The 21,983-nt window shown below is 34.4% G+C and overlaps 1 protein-coding gene across 10 annotated transcripts in view; it reads right to left on the bottom strand.

The window, feature by feature from the left end:
• DLG1 (discs large MAGUK scaffold protein 1) overlaps positions 1–21,983 on the bottom strand; it is a 271,361-nt gene that overhangs the window by 130,562 nt on the left and 118,816 nt on the right. Inside the window, exon 1 of one of the 10 annotated variants that reach the window (XM_054551075.2) lies at positions 16,557–16,869. The exons of the other annotated variants lie outside the window; for them this stretch is intronic. Coding sequence (XP_054407050.1) covers positions 16,557–16,790 — 234 coding nt within the window. The 5' untranslated portion in view covers positions 16,791–16,869. Of the gene's footprint in view, positions 1–16,556; positions 16,870–21,983 lie in introns of those variants that run through there. 10 annotated transcript variants of the gene reach the window in all.

The following is a 21,983-nucleotide window of genomic DNA, read 5'->3' on the forward strand; positions in this document are numbered from 1 at the left end:
CAGAAGTTGGCTCGAAGGGCTGCCACTGGCCAGACTGGGAACAATCTGTAACTCAATGATAACAATGGCATAACATCCACTGAATAAAACAGGAATCTGGGAGCCCATACTGATAATAAATAAATACATCAATCAATAAATAAATGAAGATAAGAGCACTTCCTTACAACAAAATGCTAACTAATAATGTAATGATGGAATTATAAAATCATCATTTGGCAGCCATCATAGTAATAGAGTAATTCATTCAAGAAATATTAATGAAATATTAAAACTTCCTGTTGCCAAGTGAAACGTCCATTCCAGTGGATGAATGGGATATACTCATACAAAAGTGTCTCCTTTCAAAGCACTAATTGACAGTGGAGAAATCTGCAGACAATATCTGAATCAAGTGATCAACGTTAACATCACCAGTAACGGGAAAAATCAAAATCATATATCATGTGATAAAATGTAACGAGAGTACAATACTTCCAGGAGATTTCTACCAAAGATATATAACTTGAATCTAATCATTAAACATCAGACAAACCCAAATTGAGTGATACATTACAAAGTAACTGGCTGCAGTCATCAAAAGTGTCAAAGTCATGAAAATCTAACGTTATTTTTAATTCAATTTTATTCTAGTTTAAAAACAACTTTACTGAGGTAGAACTGATATAAAAAACTGCACATATTTAATGTATACAATTTGATGAGTTTGCACATAGGCATACACCTATGAAGCCACTGCCATAATCAAAGTAACAAACCTATCTATCACCTCTAAAAGCTTCCTTGTGCCTCTGTTGTTTTTTGTTTTGTTTTGGTTCTTTTAAGGACACTAAAGTTTATTTTTTAAGTGTTTGAAAATGCCACAAATGTAATATGTTATTTTCTTATTAATAGTCTCCAGCTCTAACAATAGGATAATAGTTGATTAATAATCTACTTTGATAGCCAAAATAAGACAAAAGTACATGCTTATGTCAAATTTCAAGGCAAAGCACAAAAATTTTCTCCACTGGGCAGGTGCTCTCCAAAACCCTTTATGATAAACCATGAATCCTTTAACGTTACATTTTAATCCCACTTGTAACCCTCTGTCTCTGAGCCTCTTCTAGAATCACCTTCTTTAGATGAGGATGTGAATACCATTTAAAACAATTCCCAGTTTACAGCATCTTAACCCATCCCCCTCTCTACAGGGCACTGACCAAGTTCCTTGAAGAAGAACATAGGCCCCTTCCTCTTAAGGCCAACACTGCTGAGAAGGTCAACGACGCATCAACACACACAATTCCCTAACCACAACTGATAATCAATTCTGGTAACAAACAATTACAGAACAACAAAGTAATTCATTTAGTTCACTTGAAATAAAAATACAACTCTAAACAAATAATAATCAAATGAAGGCTGACTGATGAGGAACAGCAAAGATATCAGATCTGATAATAGGATGCTTTGGGCAAAGGTTTTAGAGCAGGGTAAAACTCTGGGGAGCTGTATAAGATTCTAAATTAGAAAATGTCAGACTTAAGATTCTAACATAAATAATGAAGCAGTAATATACAGTAACCATTATATTTTGGTTATTACAGAATTCAGTGTAGCATTTTAAACTTGAAAAATCTTATATAACTATTTCATTAGACAGTGATTGTTATGCCATCATCCTTGTTTTGCTCCATTTGTATCACTCAATAAGATCAGATCTAAAGTTTTCCTGTTGTTGTTTTAAGAAAAATCTTGACCATGTGACTAGCAACGGTCTCAGTTGTTTCTATCCATAGCAACATCATGGAATCATTAGCCTCTGAGGCTGCCTCCAGAGACTTGTTTCCATGGCAACAGAGGCTATGCTATTAACACCGTCACAAGGAACACTGCAGAAAACTGTAAATTTCTACAAAATTAGATATATTGTACATATTTTAAAGTACCTTCTAAAAACCAGTATCAAATGGATGGCTATCTGAACAAATGTTTAAAGTGATTTGTTTTTAGAGATTCTTAATTTTCTCTATAGCTTTATATTTTAAATCTAATTTACCATCTTAAAATTATAAAAGCAGCGCTTTAAACAGATTTTCATAAAGTGGTCTGAAACTCACTACATACAGCCATGTGCATCTGTTCTGCACATCCACATTTACGACCATGTACCGCCCTCCCTCACTTCGATTCACTGAAAAATAAATGTATATTGAATGAGCCTACTACTTTTATTAAAGCCTTTTCTGCTTAAAGCACTCAAGTGGCTTTCATTATGTGCATATGAACCCTGATTAATACAGGAAGAGACAGAAGGGACAATTAGGAGTCTACTGTAATAATCCAGCTGAAAGGTTATTGGTGGCTTAAACTGAATGGTGGTAATGGACATATGAGTAGTCATATCAAGATACATTTTGAATGTAGAGTTGGTATATCTTGGTGACTGATGAGAAGTCTGGAGTGAGGAAGGCCTATTAACAGTCACAATAGCCACTAAAAATGATCTTTTATACAAGAGTTCGACTCAGGCATAAAAGAGCTGCAAGGCTAAATATATTTAAAAACATTTTCTCACTAAATAATTTATTAAAATGACTTTCATAGCATAAGATGCAACTCCAAAGACGATAAATGAACATACTATCTGATAGCTAATAATGCTGATATTTTACATTAACACATTATACGACCTAAGAATATACACAAAGATTCACTACTGTATCTTTTTAATTCAACTTTTAAGTTCAGGGGTACATGTGCAAGCTTGTTACACAGGTAAACTTGTGTCACTGGGACTTGTACAGATTATTTCATCACCCAGATGTTAAGAATATACCCATTTAGTTACTTTTCCCGGTCTTCTCCCTCCTACTCTCCACCCCTCAGACAGGCCCCACTGTGTGTTGTTCCGCTCTATGCGTCCACCTGTTCTCATCACTCAGCTCCCACTTATAAGTGAGAACATGCGGTATTTGATTTTTTGTTCCCGCATTAGTTTGCTAATGATGACGCCCTCCAGCTCCACCCATGTTTCTGCAAAGGACAAGATCTCATTCATTTTTATTGTTGCATAGTATTCTGCGGTGTGTATGTGCCACATTTTCTTTATCCAGTCTACCACTGATGGGCATTTAGGTTGACTGCATGTCTTTGCTATTGTGAATAGTGCTGCAATGAACCTAAGCGTTCATGTCTTTATAATAGAACAATTTATATTCCTTTGAGTATATACCCAGTAATAGGATTGCCGGGTTGAATTGTATTTCTGTTTTTAGGTCTTTGAGGAACCACCACATTAACTTCCATAATGGCTGAACTAATTTACACTCCCACCAACAGTGTGTAAGTGTTCCTTTTTCTCCACAAACTTGCCAGCATCTGTTGTTTTGATTTTTTAATAGTAGCCATTCTGAATGGTGTGAGATGGTGTCTCGTTGTGGCTTTGATTTGCATTTCTCTAATGATCAGTGACGCTAAGCTTTTTTTCACGATTGTTGGCCACACTTTTGATAAGTGTCTGTTTACGTCCTTTACTCACTTTTAATGGGATTGTTTTTCTCTTGTAAATTTAAGTTCCTTATAGACGCCAGATATTAGACCTTTTTCAGATGCACAGTTTGCAAAAATTTTCTTCCATTCTGTAGGTTATCTGTTCACTCTGTTGACAGCTTCCTTTGCTGTGCAGACGCTCCTTAATTAGATCCTACTTGTCAACGTTTCCTTTTGTTGCAATTGCTTGGTGTCTTCACGATGAACTCTGCCTGTTCCTATATCCAGAATGGTACTGCCTAGGTTGTCTTCTTAGGTTGTCTTATAGCTTTGGGTTTTACATTTAAGTCTTTAATCTATCTTGAGTTAATTTTTATATGCACACTTCCATATTTTTAGAGAAAATGAGATATATGAATTAGCAAATCTTTTGGTACCAATATCTTAGATGGCAAGGAAAAGTATCAACTGTCGTGTCACTGTGGGTTAGTAAGGATCTTATTTTGGTTTTGTATGGCATAATTAATATTCCTAATCTAAGTTCTTTGTTTAAAGATGTATTATGCTGTAATGTGGCATGTTTCTCTGATTAAATGTCAAAGAAGCTATTTAAAAGTAAGAGAGAAACTAAAAAAAACTGCAAGCCTTTTGAATGTTTATAGAAGGATAAAATATAGCACAGCAGATTTATAAAAACTCTGCTTAGGAATCACTGTACTCAACAGGGGCCCAGTACCTTCAGAAAAAGGTGATTTTTATGGTTTAAATCTGTTTTTTAATTCAAATGTCCTTTGGTCCTGTCACTGCAAACAGGTATCTTTCACATAAGCCGGTATAGTAAAAAATCAACTATATGTTATTTGAACCAGCTTCATATGACTTCCATGTCATAACTATCTCAGAAGCAAACACTTATAAAACTAAATACATTTTTAAACAAATCACTAAGGGTATTAAAATCATTAAATTTAAAACAAAACAAGGTAAATAGGAAAACAGATCTAGCAATTAATTCCATTACAGAAACATGAGTACAAGTATGTTAGTTCATACAGACAGATCATCTAGTTCATGAATCTCTACTTGCGAGACTCATTCAGTTAAGGTTTCTTATCCCTTCATTATGAAAAGACAGTATTCTATCAGCATTCAGATGACAATCTTGTCCTAGTAAAGGATGAGCCAAACACGAAAAATTTAAAGTAAACAGAGACCTAAAACTTAAATATATGGTTACATAATTGACAAATGGGGATAAAATTACCAAATGCAATAATGTGCTTTTTTACCTGATTTTTATCAGAATGCGGCTAGAGAAATAAGCAAAACCACAGACCTCATGACTAATAATCTAAAATGGGCCCTTAATGCTTCCCAGTAATCAGATTTGCCTTGTATTATTCACCCTCTACAAGTCTCTAATGATTCAGGTCCCTGTTATCACTCTCTCGAGTTGCCTTCTTCTGTTTCCCCCACACAAATACACACATTTTCTATTGTTTCTTTCCTTTATTTTTCCTCCAGAATACCATATACACTCATACGTCACATATCAACATTTTGGTCAATGATGGTCCACATGTATAAAATTATAATGGAGCTGAAAAATTTCTACTGCCTAGTGATGTCATAGCCATTGTAATGCTACAGTATAATGTATTACATTTGTGGTGACGCTGGCGTAAACAAATATACTTCATTGCCAGTCGTACAGAAGTATAATACATATAATTATGTATGGTATATAATACTTCAGAATGATAACTATTTTACTGGTTTGTATATTTATTATACTATACTTTTTATCTTCTGTATATTTATTATATACAAAAATATATAATATTTTTGTATATAATATACACTGTATTCCCATTAAGTGACATGTGACTGTATTTTGGATGATTATATTTATTATCTGTCTTCTACTTAAGAGCAGATTTCTGTTCTGTTCACTCCTATATGCCCAGTGCCTAGAAAAGTGCACACAGGAAGTATTTAATACATATTTGTTGAATGAATAAAACCACGTGACTGTCAAAAGAGATCAATTTAATCAGCACTCTAAAATGACTTGGGCAATAGATTGGGTAGGTACAGTCTTCATTTCCCTACCCACTTTCATGCGATATACATAGCAGACATTGCTAAAAGGTTATTTCTGTGTTTCTGGGCAGCCACCACCAATCAGAAGGTGTTCAAGATGTTTTGCAGTTTGATAACCTTAGAACAGAAGTTTCAAAATGTAAAAAATTGCCAGTTTCATGTAAAAAATTGCCAGTTTCTCTATCTAGCAATAACGAATTGCCTAATAATGTCCCATTTGAAAATAAACATGTCTTGGTCAAGCATATTTGCTTAAAATATTTTCATCGCTTTTCTATTGAAACTGCATTAGGAAGTACAACTTCTTAACTGAGGGCTCATATTTAAAACCCACGGTGCCCTTCCTCTGAGGTTCCACTAATCTCAGCTTGGGTCCTTTGTTCCCCTACAGGTAGCTACTTCTGCAAGTTACTCTCGATTTTACCTTGGCATTCTCATTTTGCCTTTTCAGTTCCCCAATACTTATCTAACCAATCCCACGTATTGTATTTTTCCTGTTAAAATAGTTGCTGTGGTTTCTGTTTTCCTGGCTGCACCCTATTAAAGTTACCAACCCTCCAGCTAAAACATGGTTGCTTCTCCGTATCTCTAGATTCCTCATTTAAAGGTCAGAATATTTTGTTGAAATGAAAATGATGGTGGTGGCGGTGGTGGTGGTGGATAAAAGGGTAGTTGATAAAGATGATGATGACCTCACTGATGTAATTAATGTATTATAATAAGTGCTTTGCACATATTGTCTCATTTAACTCTCATTAAATTTTGATGTAGATAACACTTTCATCCCCATTTTCCACAGATGAGGAAACAGACTCAGCATTGAGGTAATTTGCCCAAGGTGGCACAGGCGATATGGCAGAATATAAACTTAAATCCAGGTCATCATCCTCTAAAGACAGTACACTTACCCAGTACACTTTACTTATCTCTTTCAAATAGTTCAAAAAGAGTTTTATTTTGTCTTTATTGTTACCACTATATTTTACTGCAAAGACAATATATATTACCTGTAAAAAGAAATAAATACTGTATCAATCCTTAGATCAAGGGTTAGCAAACATTTTTGGAAACAACAAAAAAAGAAGCGTTATGGACCATGCAGTAATTGTTGCAACTATCCAACACTGCTATTGTAGTTCAAAAGTAGTCATACCCAACACACAAATAGGCAAAGCTGTGTTCCAATAAAACTTTATTTACAAGGCCAGACATGGTGGCTCACACCTGTAATAATCCCAACACTTTGGGAGGCCGAGGCAGGCAGATCACACGAGAGCAGTAGTTCAAGACCAGCCTGGCAAACATGGCGAAACCCAATCAGTCAGGCATGGTGGTGCACATCTGTAATCCCAGCTACTTAGGAGGCTGGGGCATAAGAATCACTTGAACCTGGGAGGTGGAAATTGCAGTGGGCTGAGATGGCGCCACTGCACTCAGCCTGGGCGACACAGTGAGACTCTGTCTCAAAAACAAAACAAAACAAATTTATTTACAAAAACAGGTGGCAGGCTACATTTGGCCTACAGATTGTAGCTTGCTGACTCCTGCTTTAGCTGCTTTTAAAAAAGGAGAAAGAAAAGGCTAATTAAGTCAATGAAGAAAATAGAAAATGTCTTTAAGACACCTAAGTTAACTTTTACTAACTATAAATGGTTTAATTCTGTTGCAATTCTTAGTCTACAATAAAAATAAGCCAATTCTCTCTCCCCCGAAACCATGAAAACGACAATTTAAAAAACAAGCAAACAAGATATATATATGGAAATTTCAAGTTTCACCTACAGTTCTTTAAAATACCTTTAATTAAAAAGTCTACATAATAAAACTGTGCTCTTACAACTGAAAAAATTTTGCCTCTATACTCAATATAGCCTTCCAGTTTGGAAAAAAAGTGATTAAAATGATATGATTTTTGTTCTCTCTTTTCTTTGTTCTCCCTTCAAAATCCTGCTATGGTACTTAGTTTGGCTAAAGCAATTAATTCTTAATATTGATATGCATCTTGTTTGTTTTCCCTCTATCTTACAAAATACTTTCCAACTGATTTCTTTCCAAATTTATAACCCTTTGATACATCAGATCATCCTACCAAGATTAGTCAGATTTATATACAGATAAATGAGGGTGGGATCTGTTTTAATTTAAATGCCAGTTTATTGCTCTTGAACAGGGCTGTTAAAAAAAAAATAACAAATAATTAAACACCAGGTTATAATCCCCAATTCTTTTTCTCAGAACAACAACACAAATCGTAAAGCAATCATTTGGTTCCACTCTGTCACAGCTGTAACTTCTTCACATTTCAAAGCTGCTCGAGTCAAGAAGTCAGAGTTCTGATTTCACAGATACTGAAAACACTGTTCAGAAATGCAACCAAATTGGGGCTTAAAGGAAAAAGAATGAATAGGAAGTGCTCCTGTTATGAAGTGAGGAGGGAAAATCTTTTAAATAAATGCCTGGAGGGGCAAGTTGTGTATAGGCTTCTATAAAATTCCACTGCTCCCAGGTGGCACTGCCAGTTGGTTTGTATTTGCATACGCCTGTTAAAATTACCACATCAGTTGGTTTAAAGTTTTCCTTAAAAGGTGGTAATTGTAGGCTACTGTTCTCTACATAGTCTGAACAACTATTTTTACCTTTATCAAAATTCTAAACTTTGCTATAAAAATGGAGGGCTGGAAACGTTATCTAAATAATAGTGCCAGGAAGTACAAGGAATAATTTAAGAAAATGTCTTTAAAGAGATTGATACTCAGTAAAATTTTCATGATAAAAATTTAAGTTCTTCAGATATGTAAGAGTATAAATACTTCATAATTTTTTCACAGAAGGATCTGAATTACTTCTGAAATTCACAACTTTACAAAATCTGGTAACATAGACTTGCTAGTTTTTAAGCCATAGTGTTACATAAAAATGGCTTGGGAAATTTACAGTGACCCAACAATATTTAGAAGTTCCAGACTTCCACTTCGTCAACAGCAGATTAAATAAAAATTAACACCTGTATAACATCTGTTTATTCATTCAACAAATATTTATCAAGTGCATTCTCCATGCTAGGCTCTGTGGATACCAAGGGAAAAAACCACACACCTTGTAGCATCAGCTCTTGTGAAACTTACAGTTTAGTGGCTGACATTAAACAAAATCATTATCCAAATGACTACTGAATTAGAGTCGTGATAAGAGGTATGAAGTACAATTCTCATGCAAACAAACATTACTTGAAAATACAGGAGAAAAATGTTGCTCAGGCTGACTTGCCCTGATCCCGAGCATGTTCAGTCACTTTTCAGCACTGTTATTAACACATTATTTTAAAGGTTAACTTTAAAACTTGTCTGAATATATTTAGAATATATAAATTATAGCCTGTGAAACTTCTTTTTGCCTATCTATCCTTGACAGAAACGCCATCTAAACAATCAAGACACTATACAGAAGCTACAAAGATGAATAAAACACATTTCCTAACTATAAAGACCTTATATCATAAATTTCAAATGTCTTCAAGCTAAGCCAACCTAATCTACATTAAGAAACCAATTTTATAGTTTTTAATAGACTTTATATATTTTTTTAGAGCAGTTTTAGCTCCCATATGCCCCCTGCTCACACACATACATAAACTATGCATTATCAACATCCCTGCATTTCTAATGTACATTTGTTACAATCAATGAGCCCACACTGACACATCACAAAGTCCATAATTTACATTAGAGTTGACTGTGGGGGCTGGATATTCCATGGGTTTTGACATGTGTTTAATGACGTTTCCGCCATTATAGTATCATACAGAATGGCTTTACTGTCCTAAAAATCCTCTGTGCTCTATTATTTATCCCTCTCACCTAAGCCCTGGCAACCACTGATCTTTTTATTGTTTCCATAGTTTTGCCTTTTCCAGAACGTCATCTGGTTGGAAACAAAGGGTGTGTATCCTTTTCTGGTTGGCTTCTTTCACCTGGTAATATATTTATTTAAGGTTCCTCCATGTCTTTTCATGGCTTGATAGCTCATTTCTTTTAGTGCTGAGTAATATTCCATTGTCTGAATGCACCACACTTTATCCATGCACACACTGAGGAATATGTTGGTTGCTTCTAGGTTTTGGCGATTATGAACACAGCTGTTATAAACATCTCTGTACAGGTTTTTGTGTGGATGTAAGCTTTCAATTCATTTGGGCAAATACCAAGGAGTACAACTGCTGGATCGTATGGTCAATTTTGCAATTTAAAAAAGCTTATATAACCATTGTAACCAACTACCTTTTGTTTAATCTTCATCTCTATGCTTTTCTAGAGTGTCCTATTGTACAAATGATACAAATTTTTTATTTTTTATATTATTTTTTATTTATTTTTATTTATTGTACAAATGATAAAAATGTGTTGAAACAGTGTTTAAGAACCAATTTTTGAGTCAGTACATGTAGGTGCCCTGTAAAAGTTTCCAGAAAAACAGAAACATAAAATAGATCCTACAATATTTTTTGTGTCAAAGGCGGAACAATTGATTTCCAAGTCTGAGTCATCGTATTAATTTCACAAAGTTAGTAGCCTTTTGAGTAGAAAATTAAGAAACAAATGTGTCTGCCAAGGGTCAGCATCTCACAATCAGTACAACAGCGTTTCTATCCAAACTGTGAATGTTTGATTGGTCAATACCAAAGGAGACAATTTCCACCAATTTCCCTGGAAAATAACCTATCAATCAGAGTCAGCATTTTCAAAGCAGTTTAAGAAGATTGTCTACCTACCCTATACGTAGTCTACTTTTTAGTACAAAGGCACTACACTAATGAATATGAACAATTCCATTCGTTGGAGATGAAGAAAAAAATATTTTATCAAAACACAATTATCATTACACATGAGACAAAATGAATGTAATATGTATCGATAACACAGTTAGGTCAATCAATCTAGGATGGTCCAAGATGGAGATGTCTTGGTGTGAATTTCAGACCTGTTGCCTGGTGGGAATAGTCAGAAAATAAATGGTTATAACAGAGTGACCCCATACGCCTCTATTTACTTGGGAAGTCTGTATTTATGCCTATTGTCTCACTTTAATTATTAATGATTCCCTCTTTTCATTAAAGTATCCTAGTTTGGTCTGAGTTATATAGTTATCCCAGTTTTGAGGAAATTGAATTCTCTTCTCTTCTCTCCCTACCTCATTTCCTTGTGTGTATTTCTTCTCAGAGGGCAAGTAAGAATCATCAGCTAGAGAACTATTACAATGCTAAATAAAGTGCGATGCATGTTTCACAGAAAGTCTAAGGGAAAAGACAGACAAACACATCTGCTTGGGCCCTCCTTAGCACAAGTTCGTATGTCCCTGTCTCTTCACTCATTTATCAAATATTTTCTGGTTATCTACAATGTGCCAGCCACTGTCACAGAAACTGAGGATACAACAATAAACATAACAGAAAAATCTCACCCATATGGAGCTGACAGTCAAGTAAAAAGACAGTAAAAAATTTATAATAAAGAATCAGGTAAGAAGACAGAGTAATGTCTTGAGTGAAGGGGTGCTACCTTAGAGGAAGAAAAAAATATTAACAAGAGAGAAGTCAGATGTCTACTGCTGTAGTTCAGGCAACAAATTATTGAATCAGTAGTTGCAGAAGTGTTGAGAAGTGGCCAAATCATAAATATATCTTGAATATAAAGCCAATAGGATTTGGTATCAGACTGGATATGGAGCAAAGAAAAAAGGAATAAAAGATAATTTTAAGGGTTTTTGTCTTCAGCATCTTAGTGAATGGCATACTGAATAAAGAAGATTGAGACCAATAAAACTAGAAATTCTCTTTTTAATATGTTACCTTTCAGATGCTTAACCAAAGTGGAGATACTGAGTAGAAAGTTAGATATAAAAAAGTCTAATGTACAGGGATTAACTCTGGAATAAAGATAGAAATACTGATGGTATTTAAGGGCATAGGACTAGATGCGATCACCTGAAATGTGAGTATAAAAAGAGAGTTCAAAGACTGAGCCCTGAGACATCTGAACATTTAGCAGTAGGAAAAAGGAAGATACTATAAAGGAAAATGAGGCTGGTAGAATATTAAAAGAGCAGTACTATCCACGAGTCAAAGGACAAAAAAGAATTTAGAGGAGGGAGTAATCAATTGTGTTAACAGTTGTTGCAGGGTCAAGTAAAATGAACATTGAGAACTGGCCATTGGATTTGATAACCTACACTCACACGAAGAGAGTTTTTTGGATGGTTGTTTTAATGAAAGATATTACAGCAGGTGTATATCCTGATAGGACTTATAGAGACAAGTCTAGGGGCAGTACAGAGGCAAGACAGATGATGCAGTGAAGAGAGAAGGGGATTTCAGAAGTTCCTGAACAACCAAAGGGACTACAATCTAGTACAGAAGTGAATGGGTGAGCTTTAGGCACACAGTTCATTTATTTTAACAGGGTGGAACACAAAGTAAGATTATTTATTTGAGAATAAGAGCAGGAATCAGGTATTAGAAGTTTAATGTGCAGTCTGCGAGTCAGCATAGAGAAGGCAGAGCTGCAATCTGGATGGTTTGGACCTTCTGTGGTGACTGAGGCTAAAAGGGATGTAGGATCTAAAAATAGTCTTAATGATATGTTTGGGGGATGTTTAGGGGAGTTTGGTAAGAAGTGGATAATCACTTAAATTTAGTCACCTACATGTGACTGGTTTTCACCAATTTGTAGAAGGGAGTGCTAGGAGGGGAGGAAAAGTCAAAAAACTGGTAGTCTCATCAAGAATTTGAAAGGCTCTTTGGGGCACCTCCCTTAAATCCTGTAATTAAAGATGTTGAGATCTCTGGTTCTTAAAAAAAGTGGATGGCTTGTACTTACAAATTAACTTAATCAGTCAACAATATTTTCTGAATGTTTGAATGTACTGCACTATCCTAGGTGCAATAATTCCTAATAATCTATATCTGAATTTGTTCATATACTATTAGAGTTAAATGATATAAAAATAAGATAACAGGTGCACCTAACTCTAATGTAGCACTTACTATGTGTCAGATGCTGTCCTAAGTACTTTATTAATATATACATTAAATTATTTGGTAGAAGTGACTCAATGACATTGATACTGTTATTATCTCTATTGGACAATATATCCAATGCATAGCTCTAAAAATTAAATCCTCTATAACTCAGAAGGCATCTGTTTCGGATAAACAATATTTTTTAAAGTATACAAATTAGCCTAAATATTTTTCCACACAGGCACTTGAACAATGTTTTCCTACATTTCTGACTTAGGACAGGGTTTTTCCTCTAGGCAGATTATTCAACTCGGCTAATATTTACTCTTTAAGAAAATTTTATTATTCTATTTCAATTCTGACAAGTTTTCATGTCTGTTCCATATTCCTAAGAATACAGCTTTGCTGCTCTCAGCTTAATTTGGCATGTTAATTGTTTTTTTTTGGGGGGGGGGCTTTTGAGTATTTATAGTGCCCTATATGTTGAGATTTTCAAGTAGTCCAAAATGTATGAATAGTTGCTATACACATTCAAAATGACCGAACACTTCACAGCTATTTAAAGTTCATATGATTACTGACATTAATAAATGTCGATATCACTAAGTAAATAAAACTTTTCACCTAGGCGTTAATCAAGTAAAGTCTAGAAGCACTGTGCTGGAGTTCTTTAAAACCCTGCTGAATATAAAAACTGGTCCCAGATTGGAACAGGACTGCGTATGCTAAGTAGGATCCTATTGAGTGATCCTAAACCCAAGAACAGGAGGGACGCTGAGGGTGAGGAACCAAGGAGGGCTTCGCAATGCATAGAGAACTTTTTCTATATTAATTTTTGAAATTAAGGACAAAAACACTATGAAGCCTCAAACAGAAAAAGTTTCACCAATGTAATTCATAAGAAACTCATTTTTATTTAACATTAAAAAATAAAACAACCTCTCAAAAAACCCACAATGTAAAATGAGATACAATCAAATGATAAAACTGAGAGACAGTGTGTAAGCTATTTGGTTATCACTACTGAGTGGGGACTGAAAGGTGTGAGGAAATCAGGGGAATCGGGGCAGTGTGACTGGAGGATAATATGAAGAATGGAGGGGAAGAAAAGGCAGTGGAAAAGGAGATGGGCTGCTGTGAAAAACCAAAGACACTTGTGAGGGAAGAGAGAAGATCCAATCAATACAGGTACTGAAGAGGTATCAGATTAGGTGTCATATTTTGGAAGAACAGGAGATAACATTTGAGGTGAATGGAATAAAAACTAATTAATTCTATAAGCATTTATTAACACCAACTACATGCCAAACCCTAACTGAGAAGCTAGGTGTCTTGCAAAAGTTTATAACCACTCAGTTTCCTCATCATTCAAAAAACATTAATGACTTCCTCCTGAGTTCCAGTATCATAGTAGAACATGGCACATAATCTTAGTTATGAACATGAATACCTCCAGCAGACAAGCAATTTAAATGAATCTGTAAAATAAGTACAGGTTCTTTTTATATATTGTGTATATTTGGGGGGATATTAAATCAGATTTTAATATTGTACTTAAATTTCTTATGAATTTTCATACTGTATTTGGGGGGGATACTAAACCAGATAATTTTCATACTAATAGAACTTGATTTATAACAACTCTCCAATCTGCAAAAAGTATCATGTGGCTTAGTCATAAGGAATTAGATTCAAAGTTAATCTTTCTATCAAATCTTAGAGTATTTCTGACATCAGTGAAATAAGAGACCTCTGTTATTTACCAATCACAGTACAAAACACTATCACCCTATTATATTCATAGGTATATATTATATGCTCTAAGTATGAAATTTCAATCTACGTTGTTTCTAACAATGAATCCCTTAGTGCTGCAAAAGAAAGCTGCCAGCCATGAGTCAGTAAGTGAAATTTAAAAAAGTATTCTAGCATCAACTAAGATCCAATTATATCTAAAGTTATTTTTCAGTCCCATTATAACTTGTAAAATGAACTCCAGTAAGTTATAAAAAAATTAGATATATAAACTATCCAATGTATCAGTTACAAAAATGTATAAAATGAAAAACAAAATGTTGGTACTCCAGTGCAAGAAAAACAGAAGCTAAAACCTCTACCCTAATACCCATATTTCTAGAAATAAAATAGAAAGGTAATGAAAAAGACAAGATGAGAATCAGGAAAGAGGTCTGAAAGAAATAAAAACTATTAATAACTCATATATTAGCATACAGGAATGCTATGAACCAAACTGGGTGAGGGGATGAAATGTAAAATGGCTTTGCAGAATTGATTGCAAATAGGGGTCATGACTCTATTTTAGCGCAATCATAGCAACGTTTTGCTCCAACTCCCAAGTGACTATAATGTAATCCTGTGGTTTCAACAGTTTATACATGAACTACTTTTATTGTCTTTTCATTTGCCTGCTTTTAATAAACTGAGTGACAGACATATCAATGCTAGTGTTATCTGTGCATACATATATAGAAGGGTGTGTATTTACATAAACCATATATATACACAAAGTTTTAAAGATATCTGTCTTGTTGACAATGGAAAATATCATCTAGTATTAATCTACAATGAATAACACTGTCAACCTTTAGTCTTTGCATCCTTTTGTGATATATATAATTGTAGTCAAAATAAGGTTAGTAAAATTCTTGGGGCAGTATTCAACTTAAGAGTTAAATCAATCGTTGCCCATTCAATAAGTTTTGATTATAACTTAACCTCAATGCCTACATAATGACTCCCCCTTCCTAGGTAATTCCATTTCTCCCAAATATTTAAGAAAAATAAGTAGAATTTCTTACTTAAGAAAGCTGACGTTATTTTAAATCAACACTATTAAAAGACAATTCTAGTAACCAAAAAGAGTGATTTATAAAAAACATATAAAGAAATATAGAACTGTTGACAGTTATAGTTTATATTTATTGAGCTGCTTCTATTATTTTCTTTAAAAGATAGCTTTAAGGGAATTTATTTTAAAAGGTCCTAAGGAATGTGTATGTATGGATTTTCTTAATTTAAATATCACTGATGTCAGAGGACAAATGCATTCTCAATTTGTTTTTAAATTAGACCATTTCTCATCCTTTTATTTTTACTAAAGTTGAACTGACTGCTTAAAAATATTTAAAAATATGAATATTTCCTCAAACCACCCTTGTACCAAACAATAGGTATTTCAAACAATTATTAATTTTTCTTTATTTTTCCTCCCATAGACAATAGCTCATTTCCTCAAAAAGTGGTGTTATATGATTTTTTTTTTAATTTTGAGAGACTTTTAGTATTTGCTCATCTCTTTAAATTGTGATTTGAATATGTGAAAAAATATTCCATGACTGTGTAATTGCACAAATTCACTTAATTTCAAATTAAGCTAGATAAATAATATTTACAAAAAAGGATTCATTAAATCCCTTGAATAAGCCACAATATAGCTAAGATGTAAGTATATATAATACTAGCCAATTATATTAAATTGAATCTATTTTCAAAACACTGAAAAATGAAAATATTTCAAAGTATCTTCTATTTCTTTACTATAACAGTCTCCCTAAGGTTATCTAATAACATACAAAAACTAAACAAACCAGCATTTTCTTTGGTCAGACATCATGCTCTATAGCATTTAGCACAGTCTAAAAAGGAGATGAGCATTATTAATTCATATTTTATGTATCAATGGGCTTATATTTTTAGAAAAGTCATTCAATTGAATCTGAGGCTATTTTGTTTGGTATTACATAACAGCATAAGGAAAAATATTTCTTGTTCCCCCTTTTGTGCTAAAGACCTGCATGGATGGACAGAAAACATACATTTCTACACATCCAAGGTTTCAAGCCGTAAGACTATTTTTTAAATAAAAAATCTATATTAAGACATTTTTACAGAGCAAATGTAAACAGAAATAGATTGAAAATAATTTCAACAAGTGGTATGTTACCTGGGTGGAGCTGGTGGCTACCGAGATGCAGTCAATAAAGCTGTGTCTTCGAGTGAAAAATGCAACTATCTGCTGCCAGCGTGAAGGCTCTGGCTCAGCTTGCAGTTCATCTGACGAGCCCTTTTTTGCCCAGTGTTTCTGCTTTGGGCCTGCTGAGCCATGGCTAGAGCTAGTATTGCCTCCTCGACTGCCGCGAGAGTATAGAAGTGTGTTGTTTCCGAAAATGTAATTCATCTCTGCAGCCCTGCAGGTGGTTGCCAAGCAGGCTTACTTCTCTACCAGCTGCTGAGTGGTGAATGATCGGTAAAAACTGCAGCTAGAATTACAGCAGCATCACTTGTAGATCAGTGAAAATAAAAACCTTGAGAAATGATGCTCATTTTCTCAGCGATTCCTTCCTATGAAAGAGCTCGTATCTTCCCTCTGTACCTGTTAGCTGTATGATGGCTGAGTTTATTTTTGCAGACAAAAAAGACGACATAAGGTGGATTTCTTTCTCATGATTATTTTTTCACCAGCGTCTGCAGGAACCAAAAGCTGTTCTTTTGTTAGCTGATAACTAGATGGATTGAAATCCAGGAAGTGAGGTCGATTAGCAGGTAAAGAAGGATGCTATAAACACTGGACTACCAAGACCCTGTGGGGCTGCCTCATTTAATGCACTGGGTGGAAAAACCCTGGATTACCAAGTTTCAACCACAGTCTGTAGTAAAATCCAATGGCACCTTCACTGCTTATATAAATTATAAATATGAACTGAATTAAAACATACAAGAGGATTCTCTCTGCAAATAGTTCTGACTGTTAAAATGATTTCACTAAAAGAATCTTTGTCATTCATATCCAAATTTCTACACCAGGCAGGATCTTACACATTATCTGGCACTGGCTCTAAGTTGTTCAAAGGTGCTGCCTACATTAAACTCTGACTATCTAATGATAGCGCTTCATTACAAAGGGATTTTCCTTTATCATTTTACGTAATGTATTGGTTTTTAATGATTAACAACTGAGTCTCAAGGTAGACTAATTACTAAAACAAGTATTTTGCTTCTGGAACCTTTATGATAAAAAAGAACTTTCAAGAAATTATCAGCATCATCTCTCTAGTATTTTATAAACATTCAGATTACAAGGTCATAAATTTCTAAAAATGAAAAAGAATTAATGCTGGTAAATTTTTTGTTTTATAATCAGTGAAATGTGTTTTATCCAACTCTACATAAATACCACTCTGGTTCACCAAATACTATCACCTGATTGCTAAAGGAACATATTCTAACATCTAATATCTAGGTTAACATAATAGTTCGCCTGAGAATTGCCTGGGGCGCTAGTTACATATGCAGATTGGTGTATCCTCTCCCCATCAAAATGTTTAGAGGCAGGGGGAACCTGGGAATTTTTATGTTTAAAATGCTTCCCAAGTGACTCTTAAGTACCTTCAAGTTTGAGAACCACAAACTCCCAAGCAAGCCCTCTTAACACTGTGCTATATTAGTAATTACAACAATGGTCATTTTAAAACAATATGTGAACAAAAACGCTACTTGATAATTTACTATTGGTTGAATAATTCAATTTTTAAAGTTGACAAGAGCATATCGTAAGTTCCAACCTCAGCCATGGATATTTTTTCGGACGTGGACTAACAGAATCTTCCTTGTCTATGTGCTTACCAGCACCAACTAGATGCAGCCTCTTGTCAAACTACAACGTTGAGGTCCACTGCAAATCTTGACACAGCAAGAAAATATGAATGCTCTCTCTGTGTCGCCTCTGCTATGAAGTGAACATGTGCTCAGTAAGGGGTGAGCCATGTGGGACTCTTGAGGGTAAGATATTTTGTGACAGAGATTATACCAGAAAGTTTGGTGCTTCTTCCCAAGGACTGTGCAGGCAGTAGCTGACAATTTATGGCCCCAGACAGAGTGATCCTATCTAATTCGGAGTAGGAGAATGTAAGAAAACACTAAGGGCGGACAGGTAACTAAGAATCCTCTTGTGAAGGAAAAAATGAAACCTCCTGGAAAAAAATTCAGGTTTTGTTATGGACCAGGTACCTAGTAAAGACCTGATTAGTGTGGTTTATACAAATGCTACAGTAATTGGTCTGGCCCTAAAATATATGCCTTGATCCATGTCTGATGAAAACTTTAAGGGGAGGAGAAAACTGATATGGGTTCTGTTATTCTGAATTAGTATGGATGAAGATACTGAATACAATTGTTGAATGCAAATCTCCTACCTGAAACCGTAAACAGTACCAACAGACATACAATAGTAGGCTCTTAGTGTGCATCTATTTATCCTACAGAGCCAAAGAACTTAGGGGTCAATGGTAGGCTCTTAGTGTGCATCTTTTTACCCTACAGAGCCAAATAACTTAGGGGTCAATAGTAGGCTCTTAGTGTGCATCTATTTACCCTACAGAACCAAAGAACTTGGGGGTCAATGGTAGGCTCTTAGTGTGCATCTATTTACCCTACAGAGCCAAAGAACTTAGGGGTCAATGGTAGGCTCTTCGTGTGCATCTATTTACCCTACAGAGCCAAAGAACTTAGGGTACAATCTAAAGTTGACAGATCACTGCCTCCCATATTTCCCCAATGTACAGGGAAGAAATATTTCTTAATGCAAATTTCCTATCCAAATCCATTCACATCAAGAAAACAACTTCAAGTTTTGGGAAAGGCTTCTTTATGAAAATGTCCTGTTAACATGACCTACAAAAATCTAGGAACACCTCATCCATTGGCCAGTAGTCACTATATGCACACAAAAAATCTATACCTAAATCACAAGAGGGGTTTCACATGAGATTAGACTGGAAGGTGGAAGACGGAAGGCAACCAACTGTTCTTTGCTTTAGAATATCTTCTCTCATTACACAGCAGAGATAAAAGATAAAAACTCCATTAAAACCAAATTTAAGTTCATTAAAGAAAAACCTGGAAAATCTATTTAAAATAATGGATGAAAAGATGGTATGCAATCTAAACCACCAAAAGGAATCACTATTAACATCTTAATATGATATACAAAGAATTAATATTCTTTTTTCTGTAATGTGTTTTTTCAGAGTGATAATATAATCTATAGAATTCTAGCCTAAACAATAGAGAAAGCTTAAGTTAGTAAACTAAATACAATTAGTTCAGTGGATTACTATGTAATTCAAAACATGATTATGAAAAATTTATGACTATGAGGAATATTTATAATATTAAATGGAAATAAAGTTAAAAATTTATACTGGATAGGCTCTCAATTATTTGTGTATGTTTCTAAAGTCACAAACCCAGCAGTCTTTAGGTACAGAAACAAAGGCAAGTACTAAATAATCTTTTATTTGTTTGTTTTTGAGACAGAGTCTCACTATGTTGCCCAGGCTGGTCTTGAACTCCTTGGCTCAAGCCATCCTCCTGCCTCAGCCACCCACGTAGCTGAAGTTACCACCATGCCCAGTTTACTAAATAATCTTAGTGAAAAATGTAAAAAGGTAAAGGACAAGAGGAAAAGCAATATTGAAACTCTAAAGTACAAAAAAAAAAAAACAAAAAAACCCAAAGTAACTACAAAGCTAATGTAAATGCAATATAACAGGCATTTTTATTACTCTTTTCTAATGTGGGCTATTAAATTTCAAAACATACAACTGTATTGAGATAAGACAAGACTGAGAAGAGTGACAAGAACACAGATTTGTTATTTATCTAGAAAAACCCTGAATGTCACACATACAAAATCCCTTCTGTATGAGCACCATCTAGTGGTCAATGCGTGCAAACTATATGCTCACCTTAGTATACCAGGTCCATCTAAAATAGATAAAATTCAGTAATGTTTTAATATGTTCCAGAGATGTAAAAATAAAGTTGATTTCAAAAACTGCTCATTATATACTAGAAATAGGAAAACTTCTATTCCTCTAGCATTTAGTTCAAAAGGCTTATATTTGCTTGTGTCCATTTTTCTGCCACTCCCATTTCTTACAATTTTTTAAAAACTACTAAGAGCTGCTAGTGATTTCATTATATTCTCAATACTACTGGATGAAATAAAATGCTAGGAAATATACTTATTTAGCACAATTATCTGCTCATTGACCCTGTTTTTTCTGTTTGATTTCAAGTCCCTCTCAGTAATGTTTACTTTGTATACAATAGTTTGAACATAATTTTCCTTGCCATTGAAGACAAAAACCAAATATAAATTATTTGTTTCTTCAATGATCACTGCAACCTCCCATACACTCAATAATACTCCTACTGTCCTCCCTGTTGCTTCATGGACATTTCAAACTTTTTGGGAAAAGGCTGAGGTTTTTATTTGTTCGATTTACTGTTCTAACAATTTTTCCTAATTCTCAGCTCATTTTTAGTTTTAGAACCTTGACACTATTCTTACATAACCCCAAAATTTACCCACTGTGTCCTTCTTTTCGACATTAAGATTTAAAAAAAACTATTATATCCCCAATTTCTTTCTTGATATTCTTCCAACACTGGCAAGAAAGTATCCCTTTCAGAGTCTTAAATTATAAAATCATAATTATCTTTATGCCAAGCCCTGAATAAAGTAACCCAATCACTATCTTACTTTTATTCATTATTCCAGTAAGGAGAGCCACCACCATCCACTACCACCTCCACCACCACAATAATCTAATAGATTAATTCACGGCATGTTTCATGGTGGCAAACCTTTCATAAGAACATTCATCATACAGGTCTTTTAGATTTTGCCCTCATTTCCTAACAGGCACCCTAAGTATCAGCAATAATAACATAAACCTTCCTGCATTTCTACAGTTTCTTGTGATCGTCACCCTTCCACTGTATTTATTTACCCCAGTAACTGCCTCCTCCTCTGACTTGGCATCTTACACATCCTTCAATGCTTTATGCAAATGTCAACTTGCTTTTTTCAGAAAACTCCAAGAATTTAATTTCTCCCTCTTTCATGTCACATCATACTGTGTTAACTATCTTTCCATAAAAAATACTAATCACTGATGTCTAACAAAGTTACTAGCACAGATGTTTAATAACTGTTTGCTAAATGCATGTATTGCTTGACACAACTAATATCCTAGCAGCTGATTTTTAAAGCATCTATTAAATTTTATTTTTACCATTAGCTTTTATTAGAATTGTGAAGACTAAAGCTGTGCCTAATTTACAATCTACTCAGCAAACCACTGTTATTCTAAGATACTTTTTCAAATTATAAAATAATAATTCATATACTGACTTCTACATGCAGCATAACAGCTGTTCCCTCCAAACCACAATACTATAAAAGAGGAAAAGCTCTCTATATTAGCTTTTATTTTAAAAAAGAGACTACTAGTCTAATACTTGACACTGTATTTTAAATAAATTGTTGAGCTTCTTATAACATTGTGGTTTTTCAAAAATTAAG

The sequence above is a fragment of the Pongo abelii genome, chromosome 2, assembly GCF_028885655.2.
Source record: "Pongo abelii isolate AG06213 chromosome 2, NHGRI_mPonAbe1-v2.0_pri, whole genome shotgun sequence".
In the NCBI taxonomy this organism is placed as follows: Eukaryota; Metazoa; Chordata; class Mammalia; order Primates; family Hominidae; genus Pongo; species Pongo abelii.